Source organism: Lepidochelys olivacea (assembly GCF_965140295.1).
Source record: "Lepidochelys olivacea isolate rLepOli2 genome assembly, chromosome: 3".
Classification (NCBI taxonomy): domain Eukaryota; kingdom Metazoa; phylum Chordata; order Testudines; family Cheloniidae; genus Lepidochelys; species Lepidochelys olivacea.
In genome coordinates, this window is record NC_140413.1 from 128,107,497 (window position 1) to 128,133,972 (window position 26,476).

At 42.8% G+C, this 26,476-nt stretch overlaps 1 protein-coding gene across 12 annotated transcripts in view; it reads left to right on the forward strand.

Annotated features, from left to right (window-relative positions):
• Nucleotides 1–26,476, forward strand: part of AFDN (afadin, adherens junction formation factor) — a 216,269-nt gene that overhangs the window by 108,547 nt on the left and 81,246 nt on the right. For all 12 annotated transcript variants that reach the window (XM_084624826.1, XM_084624831.1, XM_084624836.1 and 9 more), the window contains 5 exons: nucleotides 1,313–1,407; nucleotides 4,192–4,454; nucleotides 9,892–9,961; nucleotides 11,054–11,172; nucleotides 25,830–25,891. In XM_084624826.1, coding sequence (XP_084480952.1) covers nucleotides 1,313–1,407; nucleotides 4,192–4,454; nucleotides 9,892–9,961; nucleotides 11,054–11,172; nucleotides 25,830–25,891 — 609 coding nt within the window. The remainder of the gene's footprint in view (nucleotides 1–1,312; nucleotides 1,408–4,191; nucleotides 4,455–9,891; nucleotides 9,962–11,053; nucleotides 11,173–25,829; nucleotides 25,892–26,476) is intronic.

Genomic DNA, 26,476 nt, shown 5'->3' on the forward strand with positions numbered 1-26,476 from the left:
CAGACTGAGTTGCAATACAATAATTGAGAGATTTCCAATGGCTTTTGTCCCCATGAAGATCCCATATGTATTGGTTTCCATTTTAACTGACAAGATTACCACTCCCCCATTGAAGAGCATTTATACATGTGCTGTAATTTGAATAATGTTCTCTAGTGCTTTTGTGTGCAGACTGAAACTAAAAATAATTGGAATGCTATTTGTAGGCAACAATATTTTTCATCTTGTGGCCAGCTGTGTGTCCCATTCTAGATATCAGATATAGAGATTTTGAACTTCTGCACTCGTTCTTGAGGGGGGAAAGTAAGATGCATAAGTTTCCATTAGCATTGAAAGCTGTAATACCTACCTGTAAAACGAATTTGTGTATATGCATGCAAATCAATGGTACATGGCGAGAGGAGATGGCAGCTAAGTTCTCTCCTCTTCGGTACGTCGCAGTAAAAGGTGCATGTGTTTGCGCACATGCACACATTTGGTTTTCTTTGGTGGGAAAGGGAGAAGTAGGGGTTAGTATATACATTTTAAAGAGAATAATATTCTTAGGGTCTCCGGTTGCTCTTTTATCCCTGGTTTCATTTTCTGCAAGATCAAAATGTAGGTTGCTGGGACTGAAGATAAGCTCAGGAGGAACATTACTGCAGTCATAGTCCTTTTACAATGTATCTTAATTGTCATTTCTCATCCATGAGGAAGAAGCTGACACATAGGCATATGTTTAGTAGGGTAACAGTTTTTACACAGAACAGTTTTTTTTGCTCTTTGACTTGTTTCAGCATCTGGTAAAGGGGAAAAAAGTTGGTCTCACAAGCTACCTGACACAGTGATTGAGGTATTGATGGCAATGTGCATTTCATTAGAGGTGCTGTGATAGAGACAAGGCTTAGACCTATATCTGTGGTGCTGACATCTACACATTTCATACAAATATTTTTGAAATCCTTATTTTTTCTTTCTCTGTTTGTATATATCAGAACTTATTTTCCACAAGCTTCTTCTATACTGTAAGCTACCATTTAAGCACAAGTGGAAATATAAAAGAATATGTACAGTAGAAAGCTCTAAGAAAAAGATTATCCTTTCTAAAGTTGTTAAAGCAATTTTCTGTTGCATGGGCTTTCCTGTTTAATATTTACCATCCATATTATCTTTCTTCACATAAACTTTAGTAACTGTTTCTAATAAAGTTTAAGGACACAAATTAGATTAATTTTTGGTTAACATTCAGAATTAGATGTTTTGAGTTTTCCAATATGAATTAGAAATAATCAAGCCACATTTGCAAATCAAGTGCTTTACGCTTACTCTACAGATGGTTCTGACTCCAGAGATAAGCCAAAACTCTATCGTCTACAATTAAGTGTCACTGAAGTTGGAACAGAAAAATTTGATGACAATTCTATCCAGGTGAGGAAAAACAGCCTCAAGTGAAAGAGCTGATCTGAACTTCAACCAGTCACATGTGTAATCCTGGGAGCGAACTCAGTTCACTGAGGACCATAACGATTTAATTATTTAACCCCCTCAGCATGGGCCTCACGCTTTCCTGTTAGTAAGCATTAATGCAGAATGCATTTTAAAAAAGCCACTCTGTACCTACCAGTTTACTTCATCCTCACCACATCTGGCTGAACTGACTTACCCTTACAAGTCAGAAGGGCAGATAAATCTAAATGCAAACACAAAGGATTTTCTGTTGATCAGAATGCTTTGATTTTTTTTTTTTTCTGTTTTGCTTAAAGAAGAAACTGAAGGCTTGATCCTTTAAACACAAAAATGAATACAGGCTGTCCTTGGACTTACGACACAATATGTCATAATTTGGAACCGCAATCCACTCCATTGCGTGACCAAGCATCATAAAGTTGAAACCAATTGTAAGTCAAATTGGTGTCAATTGAGAAGCGTGGCAAGTCAAACGTCGTAAAGTTGAGGACTGCCTGTAGTCCATTGAGGAAAAATTCCTAATCTTACCACAGGTACCTATTTGGCTGCAACTACTTTGGCATCAGAATTGCCTCACAGTCTTTAATGTATTTATCCTCACAACAACTTTGTAATCTAGGGAAGTACGGGGAACTGAGGCACAGAGAGACTGTAACATGCCCTAAGTCACACATGATGATTGTGGCAGAGGAGTCTCTCATGTCCCAGGCTACCACCCCAACCACTGAACCATCCTCCATCATCATCCACTTTACTAGTATGTATTTGCAGGTTCAAGTCTTTTTATCCACGAAAGGACTCACGTGTTGCAATATCTATCTTTTAGACCTCTTGAAAATTACTGGAATTCACATACCCTGAGTTTTAGGTGCCTAAGATCCCTATAAAATGAATGGGAAGATGGGAGGATGGGATCCACAAAAATCAACCTGCTAGTTGGGGAGCTACTTAAGCCCCGCCCCTTTCTTGGATCCAGGGTGCGGGGAAGTGCCTATCTCTGTTAGTGATCTGCAGCTGGGAACCCCTCACCAGGAGTCAGGCGGGTTAGAGATCCAAGCAGTTTCTTGCAAGAAAGGCTTAGGTGCCTGTCTAACGCCACACAGATGCCTGTGGTGGAGAGACCTCCCTTATCCCAGTAGTTAGGGCACTCACTAGGATGTGGGAGGCCTCTCTCAATTCTCCCTGCTGCCCGATGAGAAGGTATTTTAACAAGGATCTCCCATATCTCAGGTGAGTGCCCTAATCACTGGTCTATGGGATAATCTGACATGGGCCATCTGTGTCTCTTGTTGAAGCCAATTCAATTTAATAAAATATTATTTGGGCCGGAAACTACGAGAATCACTCTAGTCCAGTGACTAGGTCATTCACCACAGAGTTGGTAGACTCCTGTTCAAATCTCCTCTTATCAGAAAGAAGATGGAATTGAACTGGAGTTTTCCAATCCCAGGTGATTACCCTAACCACTGGGCTAAGGGTTATAAGAGACGCCTCTCCTCTCTACCCCCCCCCCCCCCCCCAAAATATGGAGTTAGGCAAGCTTTGAGCATGTCTATCAGATCAGACCGCACAGGCAAGGTATGTGGATCAGTGCCTATCTTCCCCTATGTAGCGGGGCGAGACTCACCAGTGCGGCGTCTCCTGCTGGCTCTCCAGGGAATTAGCTCTTCCAGCACTGGAGCGCCCTCTGCAGGCCGGTTTCTCACTGGCCACGTGTCCCTCCCGGACCCTGGTGCCTTTTTCCCTTGGTTCTGTCCCAGCAGGACCCCCACTCTGGGTCTCCCCTCCCAGGGAACCCCCAACCCTCTAGACCCACCTTGCCTCAGTGGCTACTGCCACTCATCAGCTACTCATTCATTGGGGCACACTGCAGTGTAATGGCCACTCATCACAGGCAAGGGGGTAGGATCTGCTGCCTTTGCTTATCCTCAGGCTGCCCCTCTGCAGCCCCAGTGCCTCTGTAGGCCTTCACCAAGGCCTTCAACCTGGGGGTTTATCAGGCTGGAGGTCCCCAGCTCCCTTTGCCCTTCCCCAGTGCTGCTGTGCTCAGGTACCCTGTTCCCAGGCAGCTAGCCCTTCCCACTCCAGGGCTAAAGTGGGATGACTTTAGCTCCTAATTAAGCTGGGCACAGCTGTGGCTGCTACTCCAATCAGCCTAGCTTGGCTGTTTTAACTCTTTTTTTTCCCCAGCTGCAGCCCTCTCCAGGGTTGCTTTAACCCCTTCGGGACGCTACACTCTAGTTTGAGAATTGTGCTGGGATTGAAGTATCAGGCAGCTGTGTGCACGCTCAGAGGCAGAATCTTAGGCACTTAAGGAACTTCTACAGCAAAAATGTAGGCACCGAAGGAACCTATGGGGTTAGGCAGTTTTGTGTGGATCACAGTGGTACCTAAAACTCAGACTTAGGTTCCTAAATCCCTTTGAATCTTGTAATACAATTATGGGCAGCATATTTATAACAAAACAGTATATTAATAATGTGTAAAGTATATTTTGAGCAGAAATATTTAGCTTAAAATGTGCTGCAAAAACATGTTATGGTTGTCTTCCTTTGGAGCAAAGCTTAAACTAAGATTAAATTACTGATGCTTTAATTGGTAAATTTCTAATGAAAGTTCAGAGGCAGGAGTAAAACTATATCAATATATTGCAATTAGGGTGAATTGCGATACACAGTTATGCTTTGTTTCTGCAGTGATTCTGAGTTAGGTCATTTTAGAACTATTTAATATTTGTATTTCCAGTTGTTTGGTCCAGGAATTCAGTCTCATCACTGTGACCTCACCAATATGGATGGAGTTGTTACTGTTACACCAAGAAATATTGATGCTGAAACTTATGTGGAAGGTCAGCGTATTTCAGAGACCACCATGCTGCAGAGTGGCATGAAGGTTCAGTTTGGATCATCTCATGTATTTAAATTTGTGGATCCCAGTCAGGACCACATTATTCCTAAAAGAACTCTAGATGCAGGTCTCATGATCAAAGGTCCAAGGCACAAAACTGGGTGAGTACATAATCATATTTTTTTGAGTTAAAATAATATAGAGTCTTGAGTGTAAGACCATCAGGCTGAGTGTGGCTACTCTTAATTGTTCTAAGTTAAATTTATAGTAGAAATAACTATTATAATACTTTAGCTCCACCTTGTGAAGTTTTTAGGACTTGCATATGTTTCGTTATTAAATATAGAAGTGTATTTTTCTCATGACACGGAATCACAAAAATGGGGGGAAAAAAGCAAAATTATTAGAATCCTAACACATTTCACGGCAGCTCAGTCAAACACTAGGAACATAAGGAATTTACTAACTTTACATAGTGAGTCTGGTGCTTTTCTTTTTCCTTAGACAGTAACTTCGGAAGTTTCATTAGAGCAGATGTGAATAAACAAAACAGGAAAAGATGTACTCTGGGTGCATCTCTTCTGTTTGCCACCTACAATCCAGATACAATGTAACAAGAGTTTCAAAAAATATCTGGATTCCCCCTCAGAAATGGATGATGGCAAAACTCCATTTGAGATGTCAGAATAGGGAGCCCAATATTTTACCTTGTGGCCTTGTCTTCCAGATGTGTAACAGTTGCTCCTCTTTTTTCTGTGCCTAGAGTCCATCAATCCAAAGTTTCTCCTATCATTTGTGTTCATATTATTTTGATGGGTGCAGTATAAAAACATAGATTAGATATTGCCTGGCCTTAGGGCTTCATGTTCATTGGGGATGTAAATATGCAGAGAGCCCCAAGAGTTAAAATCATACGGAACTACTTGGAAGATGTAAAATATTGATGATCTGCTCACGTCTCTGACTGGTCCAAAGGAAACTACTAGAGTAGGATGTCTGGGTGGAAGACATTGAGGCACAAAAGCTGATTATGTTAGAAATTATCCATTTTGAAAAACTGGGTGAGAAGAGGCATATTATGCTGTCATTCAGTGTTGCCAGTTAATTTTAAAAATCTGTACTTTTTACCACACTCCTCTTCCTATTCTGGATTTATGTTTAAAACTGGAAGTACATGTGGGCATTCAGTATAAGAAGTTAAAAAGAATTTTGTGAAAGCTGCTTTTCTGTGATCTTCATTATGGGCGAAGAGTTATTCCTTCAAAGACATTGGTCCAGAATCAGTCAGTCAACAGGTTTCTATCCTTTTTTGTGATTCCCCTTCAACCCCCCCCTTCTCTCCCCCCCCCAATATCAGAGGAAGTCCAGTCAACATTTGAAGTGTAGTTTATAGATGTTACATTCCTTTCAAGGTCACAAAATACAATACACCAATATATCAACTCTTGAACAGTACCATACTTTTGAATTGGTTTAAAAAATATTCACAGTCCAAAGATGGAGCAGCTCACTGAATGTGGAGAGGGTGTTCCTCTCCTTGGCAAGCATTCAGAAATGTAATCCTAACTGAGAGCAAAGAAAAAAGTGTCCTTTGTAAAACCTGTAGACTTTGTTTAACTTCATAAGTTAAACCTATTTTATGTTCTTCACCTAAATAAACCACTGGCAAAAACTACTGTTTTACAACCATTTTAAATTATGATCTGAGGAGTGAGCACATTAAACAGTCTACTGTAGTATTTGAAACTCAGATTCTTTTGCAAAAAGGCTATACTCACTTATTGAGTTCTCTCTGAGATCTGTTGCCATGCATATTTTCTCAATTCAGAACAGACCAAAATTCTGTAAAGTTGATAATTTTATAGTTGATATGCAGCTTTTTTCTCTACAGGATTACTGCAGTAATTAGAAAGTAACACCTCTTTTTGTGACTTGGGTGGCTGTGCTCAGGTCCAGAAATATCCATTGTTATAATTAATTTCCAGTGTCTATCTTCATAGAGTGGGTGTTGGAGTACTGCTGCAACAGAAACCTTTATGTGCAGTGGGGGTACCCAAAACACACACAACGTTATATTTTCATTGGCTTCTTCCCTGTGCTGGGATTTGGCTTCAAACTCCCTAATTTTGTCACCCTGCGGACTCCCATTGGTTGTAGGGGTGTCTAATTATGCGTTTGAGTTTTTCGTGCTAGAGAAGTTTGTTGCCAGGGAGTATAAGGTGATACTACCTAGAGATGTAGGGTCCCATCTCTAGGTAGTAATCAGATCTTTGATAGTTCATGGATAATATTTTCATTGAAGAATTAATGTTTTATAATTGTGTTCTCAAAACCCAGGAAAACGTATTTGTTTCCTATCCTGTGGTGAGTGTAATGAAATTTGTATCATGTAAAGGTTTCCAGTTTAAGCCTTTTTTATCAATTAGTAGGCAAAAAGGATTGCACTTCACTAAAAATCGACGTGTGTGTTCCAGTTCATTTGTCCAAATTAGTCTACGTGCAGAAGACTAAAGAAGCTCACTGCAGGCTGCTCTCCTAAAACATAGCAAATTGTAAAGCAGTCAAGGGTACATCAGACTCTCCAGGCTTCAAGGAGTGTTGCGCTTGCAGCGAGGTGATCCCAGTCACAGACAAGCACTCCCAGTGCATTCGCTGCCTCAGTGAGGGCCACAGCCTCTAAAGTGTACCCTCTGTCAGCAGCTCTGACCGACATCCTGCAAGGACACGGAGCTCCACCAAAAAATCATCTTTATGGAGGCAGCTTTCTGACCCCAGCCCTCCAGTGAGCATGACTCTTCCCCTCAACCTTTGCCTTGGAAAGATAGTGAGTTGAAGAAACTGTCTGGGTACTCCACTCACAAGTCGAAAAAGAGAGTGGGAAGTCCCCTCAGCGAGCCCAGGAATAACCAAAAGCGATTACCATCTCACTTGGTTGGTATCCTCAGCACCACCGGCACCAAAATCATCCAGCACCCACACCTCATAGCACAGTTGGTGTCCAGTACTGTTGATAGGCTTGCAGACCCTTTGGGCTTGGGCACCGATTCTGTGGTACAAAGACACCAGGGCAGACTCCCTAAGATGCTTCTGGTATGCGAGCTGTCGTCCGTACCACCAGCAGCATTGACCCATTCGGCATTGGAGAGATTGGTATAGATGAGGTCCCAATGTCCCTGGCACCACCACCAGTGTCAGGACACTCCGTACTGGCAGAATTCCATCAGGCTGGTGACCTGGCTATGTTGGAAGCTCCTGACACTCAGTCCCTTGGTACCAGAACTGAGCCATGGCCAGTCAAAGATTATTTCCCCCACAGTTATGCCATGGCCCTCTGATGTCAAGTGAGGGATTGGGCAGTGAGCCAGCTGGGGTTTCTTTATACTCCTCCAAAGCTCTATATGGGACACAATATCAACAGGGTCCAGGAATGTACTACCTGATGGCACCACCATCATCTTGGTATAGTCACCCTTGAGCAACTCCACCAGGCCCTATGCTACTGCAGTGGCCATACAGGGACCTCTGGTGACTCACCAACAGCTTGCTTCAAGGTCACCGAGCATCATCCGAAAGCCTCCCAGGCACTCCCCCTCAGCTACACCATCGTATGCCTCAGAATCCCAAGAAGTGGAGGAGCAGGAGGTGGACACACAGGAGGAGATCACACCCAACGCCATATCCTCTTCTTCGCTGGGCAAAGTGATCATGCCATCACCACTTTCCATGGCAGATGACTTCTGCTTGTTCCAAGAGCTGGCAAAGAGAGTGGCGGACGCACTTTACATGCCATTGGAGTTGGTTAAAGATACGCATCACCAGCTTATTGACATCCTTCATTCTTCATCTACTTCCAAAATCGCATTGCCAATCAACAAGGCCATCCTACACCCAGCTAAGACAGTGTGGCAAACCCCGGCCTCAGTGACTCCAACATGCAAGCAGGTGGACAAAAATATGATGTCCCCACAAAGGAATCAAAGTTCCTATTCACCACCCACCATCAAATTCCATCATAGTGGATGCTGTGAACTCTCATGTCTGACAGAACCACTCTTAAGACAACACCCTATGACAGAGACTGTAAGGCGTATTCCTCAGCCAACTTACAGTTCTGAATTGCCAACTGCGAGGCACTCACAGCAAAGTGTGACTACATGAATTACGATAAATTACACAACTTTATTGATAAACTGCCAGAGAGCTCCCGGGATTCCTTCAAGGCCATCATCCAGGAGGGACAACTGGTAGCCAAAACATCTTTGCAGTTGGCCCTTGATGCTGTTGACACGGCTGCCAGTACCATCTCTACGGCTGTGTTAATGAGATGGGAGTCGTGGCTCCACCTCTTGGGATTCCTAAAGGAGGTGTGGACCACGGTGGAGGACCTCCCCTTTAAGGATGAAGCTCTTCGCCAAGAAGACTGATGCCTCTCTCTCTCTGAAGGATTCCATGGCCACTCTCAGGTCACTGGGAATCTTCACATAAGGGCAAAAGACATTTTAGCTCTCAATACCAACAGAGGCCTTATTCATCCCGATTCCCCTCACAACGGAACTATGAGCCCCAGTGGAAAAAGGGAAAGTTCTCAAAGTAAAAGCCATCAGGCTCCCACTCCTTGACCCAACTGCCTGCCCCTAAACACCACTTTTTACGGGCAAGTCAAGGCTCTGCGAGACCACTCCCCACTACTGTCTGTGACCATGCACCCATTTGGCCACTGTTTGGCAGCGTTCCGTAGTGCCTGGGAGCATATAACCTCAGACAGATGGGTCCTAGAGATCATCAGATGCGGATATTCCATCCACTTCACCTCCCTGCCCCCTCCAGAACACCCTTTCCCATCATCCCTTTTCAGGGACCCTTCTTATGAGTTTACTCCAGCAGGAGATAGATCGCCTCATGCGATATGAGCCATAGAACCAGTACCTCAACATTTACAAGGCCAGGGGTCCTACTCTTGTTATTTCCTATTACCCAAATGGAAGGCCAGTTGGAGACCCATCCCGGAGCTCAGAGCTCTCTTACTACTATGTCAGTTTCACTGTACACACGCAAACCAAGGGACAAAATATTTCAATCATTGTAATTTATAGATAGGCAAAGTAAGAAAAGTGCTGCTTAAGAATTTATTAGAATTCTGTTTAAGGATATTTACTTTTTGTCAACATCACATATCAAAATATACAATTTGTGTTTCAATGGTTATAAAGCTTTCACTTCCTGAATCTCAACATCTACAATCAATACATTTTCTTGTCTTACCACCCCGTAGTTTCCTGCCACTGTGAATATTTAAATAGATAAAAATTGAAGGAAAAAAAAAGAAAATTTAAATAAATAAAAACAGAACAAATGCTTAAAAGTAAACATTGATATTGAAACATCAAAATCATAAAAAAGAAATTGAATTCTGTCAAGCCTATGTATAGTTCCTATAAATACAATATTTTAAATACAAATATTAATAAATAAGACAGTATGGCAGAGCTGTTTGGTTTGCAGTGTATTTGCGTAACTATCCTGTGTCATTGTTTTTTATACTGCTTATTTGTAATTCTTGAAAGTTACTAGAGGTTTTTTTGGTCTTAATCTTCTTAGGGTTGTTCAGGAAACAACATTTGATCTGGAGGGAGATGTTCACAGTGGAACAGCATTACCAGCGAGCAAGGTATTAAACTGTGACTAGACTGGGCAAAAATGATATAAATTTATAGTTTTATATTCTCAGTTCATAAATCTCACCAATTATGAAATATTGTGTGGTTCTCAAGTGGCACTAGGTAAGCTTTTTGGATGAGTGACTGTCTTTTTATGTCTGTATAGCATCTAGCATACTTTCTGTTTAGGGAGAGAAGAACTTTTTTTAGGAAAAGAACTGCAATTTTTAAAAATATTTTGAAACATGTCAGAGATTTGGAGTAGTAGCATAAGTTCTGGAAGAAATGGTTTACTGGATGGAGGACAGGTTACACAGTCAAAAGTGCGTGAGCAAATGAAGTGGGGGAAGAATGCATTGTAAAACCACTTGTAAAACTGAAGCCCATGATGCTGACGATAGCTGACCTATAAAGAGGAAAAAATGGATTTGTGTGCCCTTTTATGCTTCTTTGGTGTATAAAGAAAAGCAAGATTTTTTTTACAAAAATAGGAGTGTTCCTTCCTCCCCCCCCCCTTTTTTTTTTTTTAAAACATTAGAAATTCAGGTTCTGTCTAGCTTCGGGGAGGGACTGAATATTGGAAAACTAGTGAAATAGCAGCATACGTCAGCAGTATAAACACTGAGCAATTGAAAGGGGAAAAGATTTTTAATCGGTGTTTAAAAACGTCTTTGTTTTTTTATTCTATTACTGAGGTTTTATTTAACCTCCGTAACTAACATTTTGGAGAAAGGCAGCCCTTTATTCCTAGTTTTGGAATTATTCTATATTAAAGCTGTTTTAAGCAAGAATCTGTAGAATCTTTGCATCATCAGCACTGTTATTGGCTTTCTGTTAATGTTAACTTCATTGGTTTTAACATTCCTGCCAGTACATTGCCAAAAATACATTAATAGTTGGCTGTTGTGATGTTTTGAATAGCTAGTATGAAAATTTCATTGTGGTGAGAAAACATGCTGCATTGCTGTCTTCTTCTGTTCTGTAGTCTTCTCTGTTCCCTGTGCCTTTCTGGCAGCCTTGACATTTTTTTCCACAGTGATGAACATAAGTCTTGGCTGATCTAATGCATGCATGATAAAGATTTGTCTTTCTGTTTGAGTTAGAGCACCAACAGACTGGATGGTGACAGAACTTCATCAGCATCCAGCACAGCTGAACGAGGAATGGTGAAGCCAATGATTAGAGTGGAACAGCAGCAAGATTATCGCAGGCATGATGGCAGGTAGGAAATACATTATCATTTCTAATATTGTCAATAAAACAGACTTTTTCCTGGAAACGTGATGCCAGGTGTCATCAAGATGTATTGAAATGGTAGGAGTCTGCCTGGGGAAAAGAAGTGTTTTAATCCTTTCCAAAATAAAGGATGAAATTAAGAGAATATTAAAATATCTTATTTTTATGTTAGTTTTGATTTTTTCTGTAATTTATATCTGTTTTTTTCAGACAAATTGCTATTTTCTGAATTTGTTAGACCCGGTGTTGATTTTTTTGATAAGAACATAAGAATGGCCATATTGGGTCAGACCAAAGGTCCATCCAGCCCAGTATCCTGTCTGCTGACAGTGGCCATTGCTAGGTGCCCCAGAGGGAGTGAACCTAACAGGTAATGATCAAGTGATCTCTCTCCTGCCATCCAGCTCCACCCTCTGACAAACAGAGGCTAGGGACACCATTCCTTACCCATCCTGGCTAATAGCCATTAATGGACTTAACCTCCATGAATTTATCTAGTTCTCTTTTAAACCCTGTTATAGTCCTAGGCTTCACAAGCTCCTCAGGCAAGGAGTTCCACAGGTTGACTGTGCGCTGTGTGAAGAAGAACGTCCTTTTATTTGTTTTAAACCTGCTGCCCATTAATTTAATTTGGTGGCCCCTAGTTCTTATATTATGGGAACAAGTAAATAACTTTTCCTTATTCACTTTCTCCACACCACTCATGATTGTATATACCTCTATCATATCTCCCCTTAGTCTCCTCTTTTCCAAGCTGAAAAGTCCTAGCCTCTTTAATCTCTCCTCAAATGGGATCTGTTCCAAACCATTTTAGTTGCCCTTCTCTGAACTTTTTTCTAATGCCAGTATATCTTCTTTTGATATGAGGAGACCACATCTGTACACAGTATTCAAGATGTGGGCGTACCATGAATTTATGTCAGGGCAATAAAATATTCTTGGTCTTATTCTCTATCCCTTTTTTTAATGATTCGTAACATCCTGTTTGCTTTTTTGACTGCCGCTGCACACTGTGTGGACGTCTTCAAAGTACTGTCCATGCTGACTCCAAGATCTCTTTTCTGATTAGTTGTAGCTAAATTAGCCTCCATCATATTGTATGTATAGTTGAGGTTATTTTTTCCAGTGTGCATTACTTGACATTTATCCACATTAAATGTCATTTGTCATTTTGTTGCCCAGTCACTTAGTTTTGTGAAATCTTTTTGAAGTTTTTCACAGGCTGCTTTGGTCTTAACTATCTTGAGCAGTTTAGTATCCATCTGCAAACTTTGCCACCTCAATGTTTACCCCTTTCTCCAGATCATTTATGAATAAATTGAACAGGATTGATTCTAGGACTGACCCTTGGGGAACACCAGTAGTTACCCCTCTCCATTCTGAAAATTTACCATTTATTCCTACCCTTTGTTCCCTGTCTTTTAACCAGTTCTCAATCCATGAAAGGACCTTCCCTCTTATCCCATGACAACTTAATTTATGTAAGAGCCTTTGGTGAGGGACCTTGTCAAAGGCTTTCTAGAAATCTAAGTACACTATGTCCACTGGATCCCCCTTGTCCACATGTTTGTTGACCCCTTCAAAGAACTCTAATAGATTACTAAGACGTGATTTCCCTTTACAGAAACCATGTTGACTTTTGCCCAACAATTTATAATTTAAACCCATCTAATGGAATATTTAAATAGGTACAGCATTTCTTAACATCTATTGGTCGGGCTTCCACATTTGTCAACTGTGGGTTGATGTGCCCCACGTTCAGACACAACTATAAGCCTCTTTTAGTCTTTGTAGCAATGCAGTTGGCAGGATTTGTTGACAGACAATTTCAGCCTCTAGTCATTTCAGTCTTCCCTAATTTGTAAAACATTTATCACAACTTGGTAAAACAATCAAAATATGATGTTTATTTCTGTGAGTCTTCATAAATCCTGTTCTTAAGTTTAAGTTCTTTGAGTGATGATCCCTATATGCAGAGCTGTCTCTTGGGTAGGGCGAATTGGGGCAACCGCCCCGAGCCCTCCCCTTTGGGGGGGCCCCACGCTTCGATAAAATCATGACTGTCCTGTTATTTAGCCCTTTGTCCCGCATCCCGACCGATGTACGATTGGGACACCATTTGTCCCGATATTCAGATGAGGAGGTGGGTGGGGAGGTGGGGCAGGCAAGCGGGGTGAGGAGGCGAACAGGGAGGCAGGTGGGCCAAGGGTGAGGAGGCAGGTGGGCGGACGGATTGCGAGGAGACGAGCAGGGAGGCAGGTGAGGAGGCTGGGGTTGAGGGGGCAGGCGGACAGCAAAGAGGAGAGCAGTGGGCGGGCGGATAGGGAAGGGGGAGCGCTGGCTGGCGAGAAGACTAGCGGGGAGGAAAACGGCAGACGGGTGAGGAGGTGTGCGAGCCGGCGAGGAGACTAGCAGGGAGGTGAGCAGCGGGCAGGCTAGCGAGGAGGCGAGCAGCGAGTGGGCAGGCGGATGGCGAGGAGACTAGCCGGGAGGCTGATTTGTTCCATGCACCACACCCCCTTAGGGACAGACTGTATGTATTGTATTTGAGGTGCACATGCACTGCATGCACCTAAGACTGGAAGACCTTTGCTAGCAGTATCTACTGGTCCATGCCGGTAACCTTCTCCTTTGCACCAAACTGAGGGCTAGCGTGGAGTGACACTCTCTCCAGTTCCTTTCTACCACCCATGGTCTGAGACCACTTCTGCAATGTCCGCAGTGTTAGTTAGCATTCTTCAAAAAGCGTAGTTGTAAATAGCTAATGAAACCTGTTTTTACCTAGTTTACAGTTAGAGTAGTTTAGTAGTCTTGCGGGGGGGTCCCCCCATCTGGACATCCCCCCTGTATGGAGTGACTAGTATGCCCAGGATTCCAGGACTCAAAATCTGAGTGGCCTGCAACTGAGCTTTTCTGGTTAGCAATAAGCATGATACATGCCTCTGTTTTTCCAGGAAAGCTCATATCCTATCTGCCAGTCCTTTCCTAGTTAAACCCATTGAGTTGTTATGGACAAGCCAGGCATAGAAGATTCCTGATGGAATGTGTAGTGAGACTGAAGTCTGTTCCTGGCCTGTCAGATAACCCTCCACCCCCAGTGTGTTGGGCAGAGGTACCAAGAAGCATGCCTCCGAGCACAGTATTCTCCAGCTTTGGGGATAATCAGACCAGGGCTAAAGACTGTTCCAAAGAAAGTTTGCTCCTACCCCCTCATAACATGTTCACAAAAAACAGTGAGAAATCCTCTTCCAAGCCCTCGTCCAAAAAGAGCACCTCCTCTCTGACAAGCTCTAAGGGCTTGTCTATGTTGGCCCACTAAATCGGCACCGCTGCGATGGATGCAGTGGCATTGATTTAGCAGGTCCGCTGAAAATTTGATAAATTGATGGGAGAGCACTCTCCCATTGACTTCAGTACTCCACCCTCCGAGAAACAGAATGTAAGTTGTCGGGAGAGCGTCTCCTGCCGATATAGCGCAGTGTAGACACTGCATTAGGTTGATTTAAGCTAGGTTGCTCAGGGAGGTGATTATTTTCATGCTCCCTCAGTGATGTAACTTAGGTCGATTTTAAGTGGCAGTGTAGACGAGGCCTAAGTCAGGTGAGACTCTGTGTCCTGGTACCCAAGTGTCAGGAGCTTACAAGGAGCATAACACCAGTTTCTCAGAACTGAAGGGCAAAAGTCCCCCTCCATACTGGGACTAACTGAAGGGGCTCAGGGATCATCCTTGGTACTGGTGAGGAAAAGAAGGCAGTGAATGCCTCCTATACTGTTGATGCCAATGAGTAGAGTTGTCAGTACTGAAGACCATGGCCCACCTGAAGTTGGTACCATCAGTGTCACCAATGGATAGAAGCCTGGTCCATTTTCCAGTATCAGGAGCCAGGCACACTGCCCTGGAGAACACTGCTATCTACACGGACTCAGTCACCAGTACTATTGAGTCTGTGGTGGTGATATGCTGTTGGTTCGCTGTTCTCTGATACCAAAGGTCATAAATATAAAGGGAAAAGGTTAAGAAGTTCTGATACAGTACTGTAAAATCCTCTTACCTGTAAAGAGTTAAGAAGCTCAAATAACCTGGTTTGCACCTGACCCAAATGACCAATCAGGGGACAAGATACTTTCAAATCTGGGGGTGGGGAGGCTTTGTCTGTCTGTGTGATGCTTCTGCCAGGAACAGATCAAGAAAGCAAGCAATCTAACTCCTATAGAGTTAGTAAGTAATCTAGCTAGAAAATGTGTTAGATTTTCTTTTGTTTTGGCTTGTGAAATTCACTGTGCTGGAGGGAGTGTGTATCCCTGTTTTTGTGTCTTTTTGTAACTTAAGGTTTTGCCTAGAGGGATTCTCTGTTTTAAATCTGACTGCCTGTGAGATTATCTTCCATTCTAATCTTACAGAGTTGTTCTTTTATCTTTTCTTCGTGGTTCTAATGAAATTCTGTTTTTTAAGAATCCGATTGGGGTTTTTCATGTCCCTAAAAACCCAAGGTTGGTCTGTGTTCACCTTGTTTATTCTCAAGCCACCCCCGGAAAGGGAGTGTAGGGCTTGGGGGATATTGGAGGGAGATAGGGTTACAAGTGGCCCTCCCTAAATGTTTGTTTGAATCACTTGGTGGTGGCAGCATTTACCTAATCCAAAGTATAAGGGAGAATTTATGCCTTCGGGAGTTTTTAACCTAAGCTGGTAAAAATAAGCGTAGGGGGTCTTTCATGCAGGTCCCCACATCTGTACCCTAGAGTTCAGAATGGGGAGGGAACCCTGACACCGTAACTGGAGGTTCTTAGAGATTTGTGGTCCCTATCTGTATTCCACTACCAGCTCTTCTTCCACTCTGCTGCAGAGCCTTATCCTAGGGCTATTCTGGGTAACTGGAGAGGTGGTTGGTCTACACAGTGTCTTTTTTTTTTAGTTCCATCTTTTAGCAATTTAAGATCGAGTCATAAGCTATTTTTGAAGCCTGAGAAATGGGCAGATATTTTCTCCTGTTTTTTACATTTTAGTTAATAAGTACTTGTAGGGTAAAGACACTGTTAGTGGTTAATTTCTCAACGAGGGAGACAATATGGCTTATGAGTCGAAGTGGTGCAGTTCTATATGTAATGTACTAGTATTATCACTTCACAGAAAACAAGTATGTAATAGAAAATTGTTCATCTCAGTCAAATACTGTCTTTCATAGATTTCAAGGCCAGAAGGGACCATTGTGATCTAGTCTGACCTCATGTATAACACAGGCAATAATAGTACTTCCCCAAAATAATTCCTAGAAAAACATGTTTAGCAAAACATCCAATCTTGAGTTAGAAATTGTCAGTGATGCAGAATCTACCACAACCGTTGGTAAGTTGTTCCAGTGATTAATTATTTTCAGTGTTAAAAAATTTACATCTTACTTCGTCTGAAATTGTCTAGCTTAAACTTCCAGCCATTCGATTATATTATATCTTTCTCTGCTAGATTGAAGAACTGATTATCAAATATTAAGCTACGTAGATAGACTCAAGGAGCTCAATCACTGTAAGCCCTGGTCTACACTAGGACTTTAGGTCGAATTTAGCAGCGTTAAATTGATGTAAACATGCACCCATCCACACGATGAAGCCCTTTATTTCGACTTAAAGGGCTCTTAAAATCGATTTCCTTACTCCACACCTGACAAGTGGATTAGCGCTTAAATCGGCCTTGCCGGGTCGAATTTGGGGTACTGTGGACACAATTTAGACGGTATTGGCCTACAATACCGGGGGTGATCCCAGAGTGCTCCATTGTGACCGCTCTGGACAGCACTCTCAACTCAGATGCACTGGCCAGGTAGACAGGAAAAGAACCGCGAACTTTTGAATCTCATTTCCTGTTTGGCCAGCGTGGCAAGCTGCAGGTGACCATGCAGAGCTCATCAGCAGAGGTGACCATGATGGAGTCCCAGAATCGCAAAAGAGCTCCAGCATGGACTGAACAGGAGGTACGGGATCTGATTGCTGTATGGGGAGAGGAATCCGTGCTATCAGAACTCCGTTCCAGTTTTCGAAATGCCAAAACCTTTGTGAAAATCTCCCAGGGCATGAAGGACAGAGGCCATAACAGGGACCCGAAGCAGTGCTGCGTGAAACTTAAGGAGCTGAGGCAAGCCTACCAGAAAACCAGAGAGGCGAACGGCCGCTCCGGGTCAGAGCCCCAAACATGCCGTTTCTATGATGAGCTGCATGCCATTTTAGGGGGTTCAGCCACCACTACCCCAGCCGTGATGTTTGACTCCTTCAATGGAGATGGAGGCAATACGGAAGCAGGTTTTGGGGATGAAGATGATGATGAGGTTGTAGATAACTCACAGCAAGCAAGCGGAGAAACTGGTTTTCCCAACAGCCAGGAACTGTTTCTCATCCTGGACCTGGAGCCAGTACCCCCTGAACCCACCCAAGGCTGCCTCCTGGACCCGGCAGGTGGAGAAGGGACCTCCGGTGAGTGTACCTTTTAAAATACTATACCTGGTTTAAAAGCAAGCATGTGAAAGGATTAATTTGCCCTGGCAATCGCGGCTCTCCTGGATGTACTCCCAAACCCTTTGCAAAAGGTTTCTGGGGAGGGCAGCCTTATTGCATCCTCCATGGTAGGACACTTTACCACTTCAGGCCAGTAACACGTACTCGGGAATCATTGTAGAACAAAGCATTGCAGTGTATGTTTGCTGGCGTTCAAACAACAACCGTTCTTTATCTCTCTGTGTTATCCTCAGGAGAGTGAGATATCATTCATGATCACCTGGTTGAAATAGGGTGCTTTTCTTCAGGGGACACTCAGAGGTGCCCGTTCCTGCTGGGCTGTTTGCCTGTGGCTGAACAGAAATGTTCCCCGCTGTTAGCCAGGGGGAGGGGGAAGGTTTGAGGGGGTAGCCACGTGGTGGGGGAAGGCAAAATGTGACCTTGTAACGAAAGCACATGTGCTATGTATGTAATGTTAACAGCAGGGTTTACCCTGAAAGAGTGTAGCCACTGTTTTATAAAATGTGTCTTTTTAAATACCGCTGTCCCTTTTTTTTCTCCACCAGCTGCATGTGTTTCAATGATCACAGGATCTTCTCCTTCCCAGAGGCTAGTGAAGATTAGAAAGAAGAAAAAAAATGCACTCGTGATGAATTGTTCTCTGAGCTCATGCTGTCCTCCCACACTGACAGAGCACAGACGAATGCGTGGAGGCAAATAATGTCAGAGTGCAGGAAAGCACAAAATGACCGGGAGGAGAGGTGGTGGGCTGAAGGGAGTAAGTGGCGGGCTGAAGAGAGGGCTGAAGCTCAAATGTGGCGGCAGCGTGATGAGAGGAGGCAGGATTCAATGCTGAGGCTGCTGCAGGATCAAACCAGTATGCTCCAGTGTATGGTTGAGCTGCAGCAAGGGCAGCTGGAGCACAGACTGCCACTACAGCCCCTCTGTAACCAACTGCCCTCCTCCCCAAGTTCCATAGCCTCCACACCCAGACACCCAAGAACGCGATGAGGGGGCCTCCGGCCAACCAGCCACTCCACCACAGAGGATTGCCCAAAAAACAGAAGGCTGTCATTCAATAAATTTTAAATTTGTAAACTTTTAAAGTGCTGTGTGGCATTTTCCTTCCCTCCTCCACCACCTCTCCTGGGCTACCTTGGTAGTCATCCCCCTATTTGTGTGATGAATGAATAAAGAATGCATGAATGTGAAGCAACAATGACTTTATTGCCTCTGCAAGCGGTGATTGAAGGGAGGAGGGGAAGGTGGTTAGCTTACAGGGAAGTAGAGTGAACGAAGGGGTGGGGGGTTTCATCAAGGAGAAACAAACAGAACTTTCACACCATAGCCTGGCCAGTCATGAAACTGGTTTTCAAAGCTTCTCTGATGCGTACCACGCCCTCCTGTGCTCTTCTAACCGCCCTGGTGTCTGGCTGCGTGTAACCAGCAGCGAGGCGATTTGCCTTAACCTCCTACCCCGTCATAAACGTCTCTCCCTTACTCTCACAGATATTGTGGAGCGCACAGCAAGCAGTGATAACAGTGGGAATATTGGTTTCGCTGAGGTCTAAGCGAGTTAGTAAACTGCGCCAGCGCGCCTTTAAACGTCCCAATGCACATTCTACCACCATTCTGCACTTGCTCAGCCTGTAATTGAACAGCTCCTGACTACTGTCCAGGCTGCCTATGTACCGCTTCATGAGCCATAGCATTAAGGGGTAGGCTGGGTCCCCAAGGATAACTATAGGCATTTCAACATCCCCAACAGTTATTTTCTGGCCTGGGAATAAAGTCCCTTCCTGCAGCTTTTGAAACAGACCAGAGTTCCTGAAGATGTGAGCATCATGTACCTTTCCCGGCCATCCCACGTTGATGTTGGTGAAACGTCCCTTGTGATCCACCAGAGCTTGCAGTACTATTGCAAAGTACCCCTTGCGGTTTATGTACTTGCCGGCTTGGTGCTCCGGTGCCAAGATAGGGATATGGGTTCCGTCTATGGCCCCACCACAGTTAGGGAATCCCATTGCAGCAAAGCCATCCACTATGACCTGCACATTTCCCAGGGTCACTACCCTTGATATCAGCAGATCTTTGATTGCGTGGGCTACTTGCATCACAGCAGCCCCAGCAGTAGATTTGCCCACTCCAAATTGATTCCCAACTGACCGGTAGCTTTCTGGCGTTGCAAACTTCCACAGAGCTATTGCCACTCGCTTCTCAACTGTGAGGGCTGCTCTCATCTTGGTATTCATGCGCTTCAGGGCAGGGGAAAGCAAGTCACAAAGTTCCATGAAAGTGCCCTTACGCATGCCACTGGGAATCGTCCCAGACCCGCAACACTATGCGGTCCCACCAGTCTGTGCTTGTTTCCCGAGCCCAGAATCGGTGTTCCACAGCATGAACCTGCCCCATTAGCACCATGATGCATGCATTGGCAGGGCCCATGCTTTCAGAGAAATCTGTGTCCATGTCCTGATCACTCACGTGACTGCGCTGAAATCGCCTCCTCGCCCGGTATCGCTTTGCCAGGTTCTGGTGCTGCATATACTGCTGGATAATGCGTGTGGTGTTTAATGTGCTCCTAGTTGCCAAAGTGAGCTGAGCTGCCTCCATGCTTGCCTTGGTATGGCGTCCGCACAGAAAAAAGGCGCGGAACGATTGTCTGCCGTTGCTCTGACGGAGGGAGGGGCGACTGACGACATGGCTTACAGGGTTGGCTTACAGGGAATTAAAATCAACAAAGGGGGTGGCTTTACATCAATGAGTATTTCAGGCAGGAGTTCACGGAGGGTTCCAATAAGAAATGGTGCACCTAAGTAATTGTTCTTATTGGAACAAGCAGGTTGGTCTGGCCTCTGATTGATACCTCGCTGCACCTTCTCTGTGAGTGACTGCAGTGTGACCTAGAGGAATGAGTCCCCTAGACGGGGGGGGGGAGCAAATGAGTACAAAACAAATCTGGTCTATTTCTTGTTTTGATCCACTCCATCTATCTTTTACATCTTTGGCTGACAGCAGACGGTGGGGACTGCAAGCCATCCACATCTCATGGCTGCTCGGCAGAAGATGGTGCAGTAGGACTGCTAGCAATCCGTATCGCCTGCCTGCTAACCATAAGATGGTTCAATAGGACTGACTGCAGGACTAAAGAGAATGACCTGGTCAAGTCGGTCCAAATTTAGTCCCTGCGCCCATGTCTGCCCAGGTGCTCCTGGCCGACGTGGCCAGGAGCACGTCGGACAAGACGATGATGGCTACCAGTCGTACTGTACTGTCTGCTGCCACAAGGCAACGGGTTGATGCTGCTGTGTAGCAATGCAGTACCACGTCTGCCAGCACCCAGGAGACATACGGTGACGGTTACCTGAGCGGGCTCCATGCTTGCCGTGGTATGGCGTCTGCACAGGTAACCCAGGAAAAAAGGTGCAAAATGATTGTCTGCCCTTGCTTTCACGGAGGGAGGGAGGGAGGGAACGGGGGCCTGACGGTATGTACCCAGAACCACCCGCGACAATGTTTTAGCCCCATCAGGCGTTGGGATCTCAACCCAGAATTCCAATGGGCAGCAGAGACTGCGGGAACTGTGGGATAGCTACCCACAGTGCAACACTCTGGAAGTCGACTCTAGCCTCGGTACTGTGGAAGCACTCCACCGAGTTAATGCACTTTATGCACTTAGAGCATTTTCTGTGGGGGGACACACACTCGAATATATAAAACTGATTTCTAAAAAACGACTTCTATAAATTCGACCTAATTTCGTAGTGTAGACATACCCTAAGGCAGGTTTTCTGCTCCTTTAGTCATTCTTGTGGCTCTTCTCTAAACTTTCCCCTACTTACCAACATCCTTCTTGAACTGTGGACGTAAGAACTAGATGCAGTATTCCAGTAGCGGTCAACATCAGTGCCAAATACAGTAGTAAAGTAATCTCTGTACTCCCTACTCAAGATTCCCTTATTTATGCATCCAAGGATTGCATTAGCCCTTTTGACCAGAACATTGCATTGGGAGCTCATGTTCTGCTGGTTATCCACAATGACCCTCAAATCTTTTTCAGGGTCACTGCTTTTCAGGATAAAGTCCCCCATTCTGTAAGTATGACCTACTTTCTTTGTTCCTGAATGTATAAATTTACATTTTGCCACATTAAAACGCGTATTATTTGCATGCACCCCGTTTACCCCATGATCCAGATAGCGCTTTTTTTGGTGATCTGTTGTCTTAATTATTAACCATTTGTCCAGTTTTTGAGTCATCTGCAAATCTTATCATTATGATATTGTTTTCTTTCAGGTCATTAATAAAACAGTTAGTGTATGGCCAAGAACTGATCCCTGTGGTACCCCACTAGAAACACATCCATTTGATGTTCCAAGACTTTCTGAAAATCACTACTGATAGTCCAGGAAGCTTCTCAGCCAGTTCTTTTAAAACTCTTGGATGCAAGTTTTCTGGCCAGCTGATCTTAAAACTGTCTTTCTGTAGTAGCTCCTGTTTAACATCCTCCAGAGATACTCGTAGACTGGAAAGAGCATTACCATATGATATGACTACATCATCTGCTTTTCCCACAATTACAGAAGAGAAATATTTATTCAACACTTCTGCCTTTCCTGCAATATTATTAAGTCTACAATTTTGAACTAGTAAGGGACCAATACTATTGTTAGGAGTCTTTTTGGTCCTAATATACTTAAAAAAGACTCCTTAACTTTGCTTGCTATTGATTTATTGTGTCTCTTTGCTTCCCTTATCAGGTTTCTACAATTCCTAGCTTCTGATATATATTCATTACTATCACTTTCCCCTTTTCTTCCATTTATATATAATATATATATATTATATATATATATATTTATATATAATATATTATATATATATATATATATATATATATATATATATATTTAAATGTAGCTGCCTTCACTTCACCTCTAAAATAATTTTGGGTTTTTTGTTTTTAACCAATACAACCTTCTTCCTTGATTGTGGCTTTTTGGATGTCTAGTAAAGTGCTCTTAAACAGTTCCCAATTATCATTCACATTTTTCTGAATAAATTCTTCCTCCCAGCTGATTTGGCTCAAAATTGTTTTCGGCTTTATGAAAATGGTGCTTTAAAAGGGACAAATGTGTGGTACTGTTAATTGTTTGTTCTGTAATCAGTTCCTCTTTATCTGTCAAAATGAGGTCTAATGTAGAATTCCCCCATGTTGGTAGCAACACTTTCAGAATTAGGAAATTGCCTTCTGTATTATTTAGAAATTCTAAGGATGTTTTAGTACTGGCAACATAAGATCTCCAGTGTATGTCACTCAAATTAAATTAAGTTCTCCATGATTCCGCAGCTTTTTTCCCTATACATTATAGATAGGTGTGTAAAGAGCCAATCATCCTGTTCTCTAGTGTAATTTGGTGGTCTGTTGCAGATGCAAATGCCATTTAGTACCCCATCTTGTGCTTTGTCTGTTAGGACATTGATCCATAAGCATTCAAGATCATTTTCTTCCAAGTTATGATATTTTTGACACAGTGCCAGTGCCACTCCCTCTCCCCTTTGCCCATTTGATCCTTCATAAATAGGTTAGGCCCATTGATTATAATGTTCGTCATGCAAATCATCCCACCAGGTTTCAGTAATACCAACTAGAAAATGAATTTATGCTCAAAATGAGCAATTCCAGTTCTTGTTTGTTACCCAGACTCCTAGCCTTGACGTGTAGACAGTTCAAAAATTTTTTCTCCATGTCCTTTGGTTTCTTGATTCATTTTGTTCTCAACATCTCTTTTTTGTGCTAAAAGAGTGCTCATTTCTTCCCTCTTTATTTTACCCTCCTCTTTTTAAAAAAGTTTTATGTCCTCCTAACTACTGTAGCCAGCCTATCCCCGAGGAGATTGGTTCCCTTTACGCTGAAGTGGAGCCCATTCTGTAAGGGATCCATCCAAACTATACAGCCCTGTCTCCCCACAGAAGGTGAACCAATGTTACACCAAAACCCTCCACCCTGTCCCACTTACCTAGCCAGTGGTTCACTTTCAGAATCATTTGTCTTCTGTATTCCTTCACTTGAGGGACAGGAAGGATCTCAGTGAAGATTGTTGGACATTCTTCTTCAGCATGTTTCCAAGTTCCCTGGGGTCATTCATTATCTGAGAGATCTCATTAGGGCCAATATGAACATCCATTGACTTCAGAACCCCATCCAGTCTTAGTGATGTCTCGTGTCTTGGCTCTAGGAAGGCAGCACACTGTCCTGTCTGCCCTTTGCAGAATGTTCTGTAGATTCTTCTGAGTATTGAATCCACAATAAGGATCATATGTCTTCTGTGGATGATTGGAGAGCACTTTGTCGACAAGCTTGATTTTCTTACAGGTCAGGCCAAGCTGCAATACACAGGTGTGTCTTGTACACCTCTCCATTCCCTTGGACCAGCTGGATCTTGTGAGGTATCTTCCACAGTTTCCATGTTTCTAGCATCAAAAGGAAACTTCTAGCTGTGTGGAATTCCTCCTTGTCCTCTTCACTCTGGTGGCCACAGCCCATCCATCATTGTCTATCTCCAGCTGTGTAGAATGTTGCCGTGACCTATTGCCTCTGATGGTTATAAACTTCCAGGCCTCTTTCTCTGATTTCCTTTCTCCCCAGCTCCTTGGTGGCCAGCTTTTTTTCTTTCTTGAACTTTGAGTATTTCCTAAAGCTCTCTACTTCAATTATTGTTAAGACATAGCTATATATTTCATGATGTGAATGGGGGGAAATTAATCAAACATTTTAGACATTGTGAATAATGTGGAGGGGAGGGGGAATCTTAAACACCATTAAATATCCTTTATGTAGGTGGCATGGTTAATGGTGACGGTTCAAAATTTAATGGTACTTCAATATTTCTGTACATACTGCCTGTAAATATATCCTAATCTTGTCCTATAACCACCTTAAAGCTGAAATGACTTTGCTGAGCAACCTCATAATAAAACACTTAATAGACTGCATTAATTCTCTGCCTTAGTTTTGGGTGAGCTGGAACAATATTTTAATGTGTAAAGGTGTAAGGATTGTTCATGTTCTCAAAGCAAGCTATAGCTAGTCTATCTAATTTTAGACCTGCGTTGATGCTGTCTCTTAAAGTCAATAATAAAATTGGTTCTGCTTTGAAAAGTGGCTATGTAAAAATGGACTCTTATTCAATGGACTTGTTTTCCGTATACATGCAAAATCCTATGTGTTTGCTTTAGTAATTCTTTACTCCTGTTAGCTCTGCAGAGCCAGCACTGGTCTGAGCAAGTGAGCTGGGTTGTCTTCTGTCTTATGTATCATTAACAGAAGCATTTACTGAGTTCCAAACAGTTAAACCTATGTGAACCATCAGAGACAAAGGTGTAACACAGTTGTCACTGAAAGCATGAGAGAACATTTTAATATGATTCATAAGAAGAAAAGTACCTAGCTTGACTTTCAGACCCTGGATAAAATTTGTAAGGTTGACAGTTAAAAAAGCCAGTTGAATTGCAAACTTGACATAGAATCTGTGATAAAGAAATCATTAAGGCAGTAAACACTGACCCCCATAATGCCGACTTTAGAGTCACTTTGCAGGATAGCACTATAATTTAAGTTAGGTGAAGGTTAAGGGGAACTTGATTCATCACTCTTAGAAATGGGAAATAGAGTCCCAAGCTGTTTCTAAAATAGCTGGTGTAGTTGCTTCATAACAGCTCGTTTAGTAAATCTTTGTCACTAGGCTAGCTCTTTAGGCTGAGTTTGATTAACTTTTTCCCCATGTATCCCTGAGTTGGTTTTTTAATAGTGATATTTGAGTCATGTCAATGGCAGGTGGCAGACTGACTTGATCATTATAGCATATAGTGAAAATGAGGACATTCATTAATAATATACTCCACAATTCAGGTTTCTTGTGATTTGTTGTCTTGCAAGCAAGCACAGCATGTGGATTTAAAAGGAGGGTTGGGGGCAAGCAGTTGAATAAAAGGAAAGTATATTTGCAGTATATGCTTTTTTGGAAAATGTTGTATAGAGGTTCAGAAACAAAGCCCTTGGAGAAGAACACATCATTTGACAGTTGAATTAACTTTATCTATGTGAATTGGTGTTTTTTTATTTTTGTTTTTTTTTTAATATGTACCCTCTTCCTTTAGACCTCAGGATATGGTTGGGCCAGAACTGATATTACCTGCAAGCATCGAATTCAAGGAAAGTTGTGAGTATTTAATGAAGCTTTAACTACCATTTAAAATAAAATATTAAATATAACAGTAAGGTAAAAAAGTGAACTTTTTTCTGTTAAAGTCAATCACTTTGAAAATTCAAAAGGAAGCTTATAAGTAAAGTTTGGAAATCACTTAAAAAGAGGTATTTATTTTACCAATATGGTTGGCTTCGTGGGGAGGGGAGAAAAATTATTCAAGTTCTAGATGGGTCCCTGTGTAGTTTATTGCAACCACATTGGAATTCCCTGTCTCTAAAATAAATTAAATTAGAGCCAGAGTTAATAGAAAAGAGATATCAGATTGAAACCATCCCCCTCTTATAAAAAATTCCACATATACTAGTTTGTAAGTTAATAATAAACTAGATCTTGGTCAAAAGGCCAGTTGAGTTAATATTCCATAAAGGGTATCAAATAAAATGTTAGCTTAGATGACTATAGGTTTTTTACTGTCAAAAATATTGTAGACTCTTGGCTGTGCCACATTATTGTGGATTTTTAAAAACTTCCACCAGTTGTATAAGAAAATTTCAGGTCAGGTGATTGTCTGAAACCTCACATTATTAGAACGCTGTA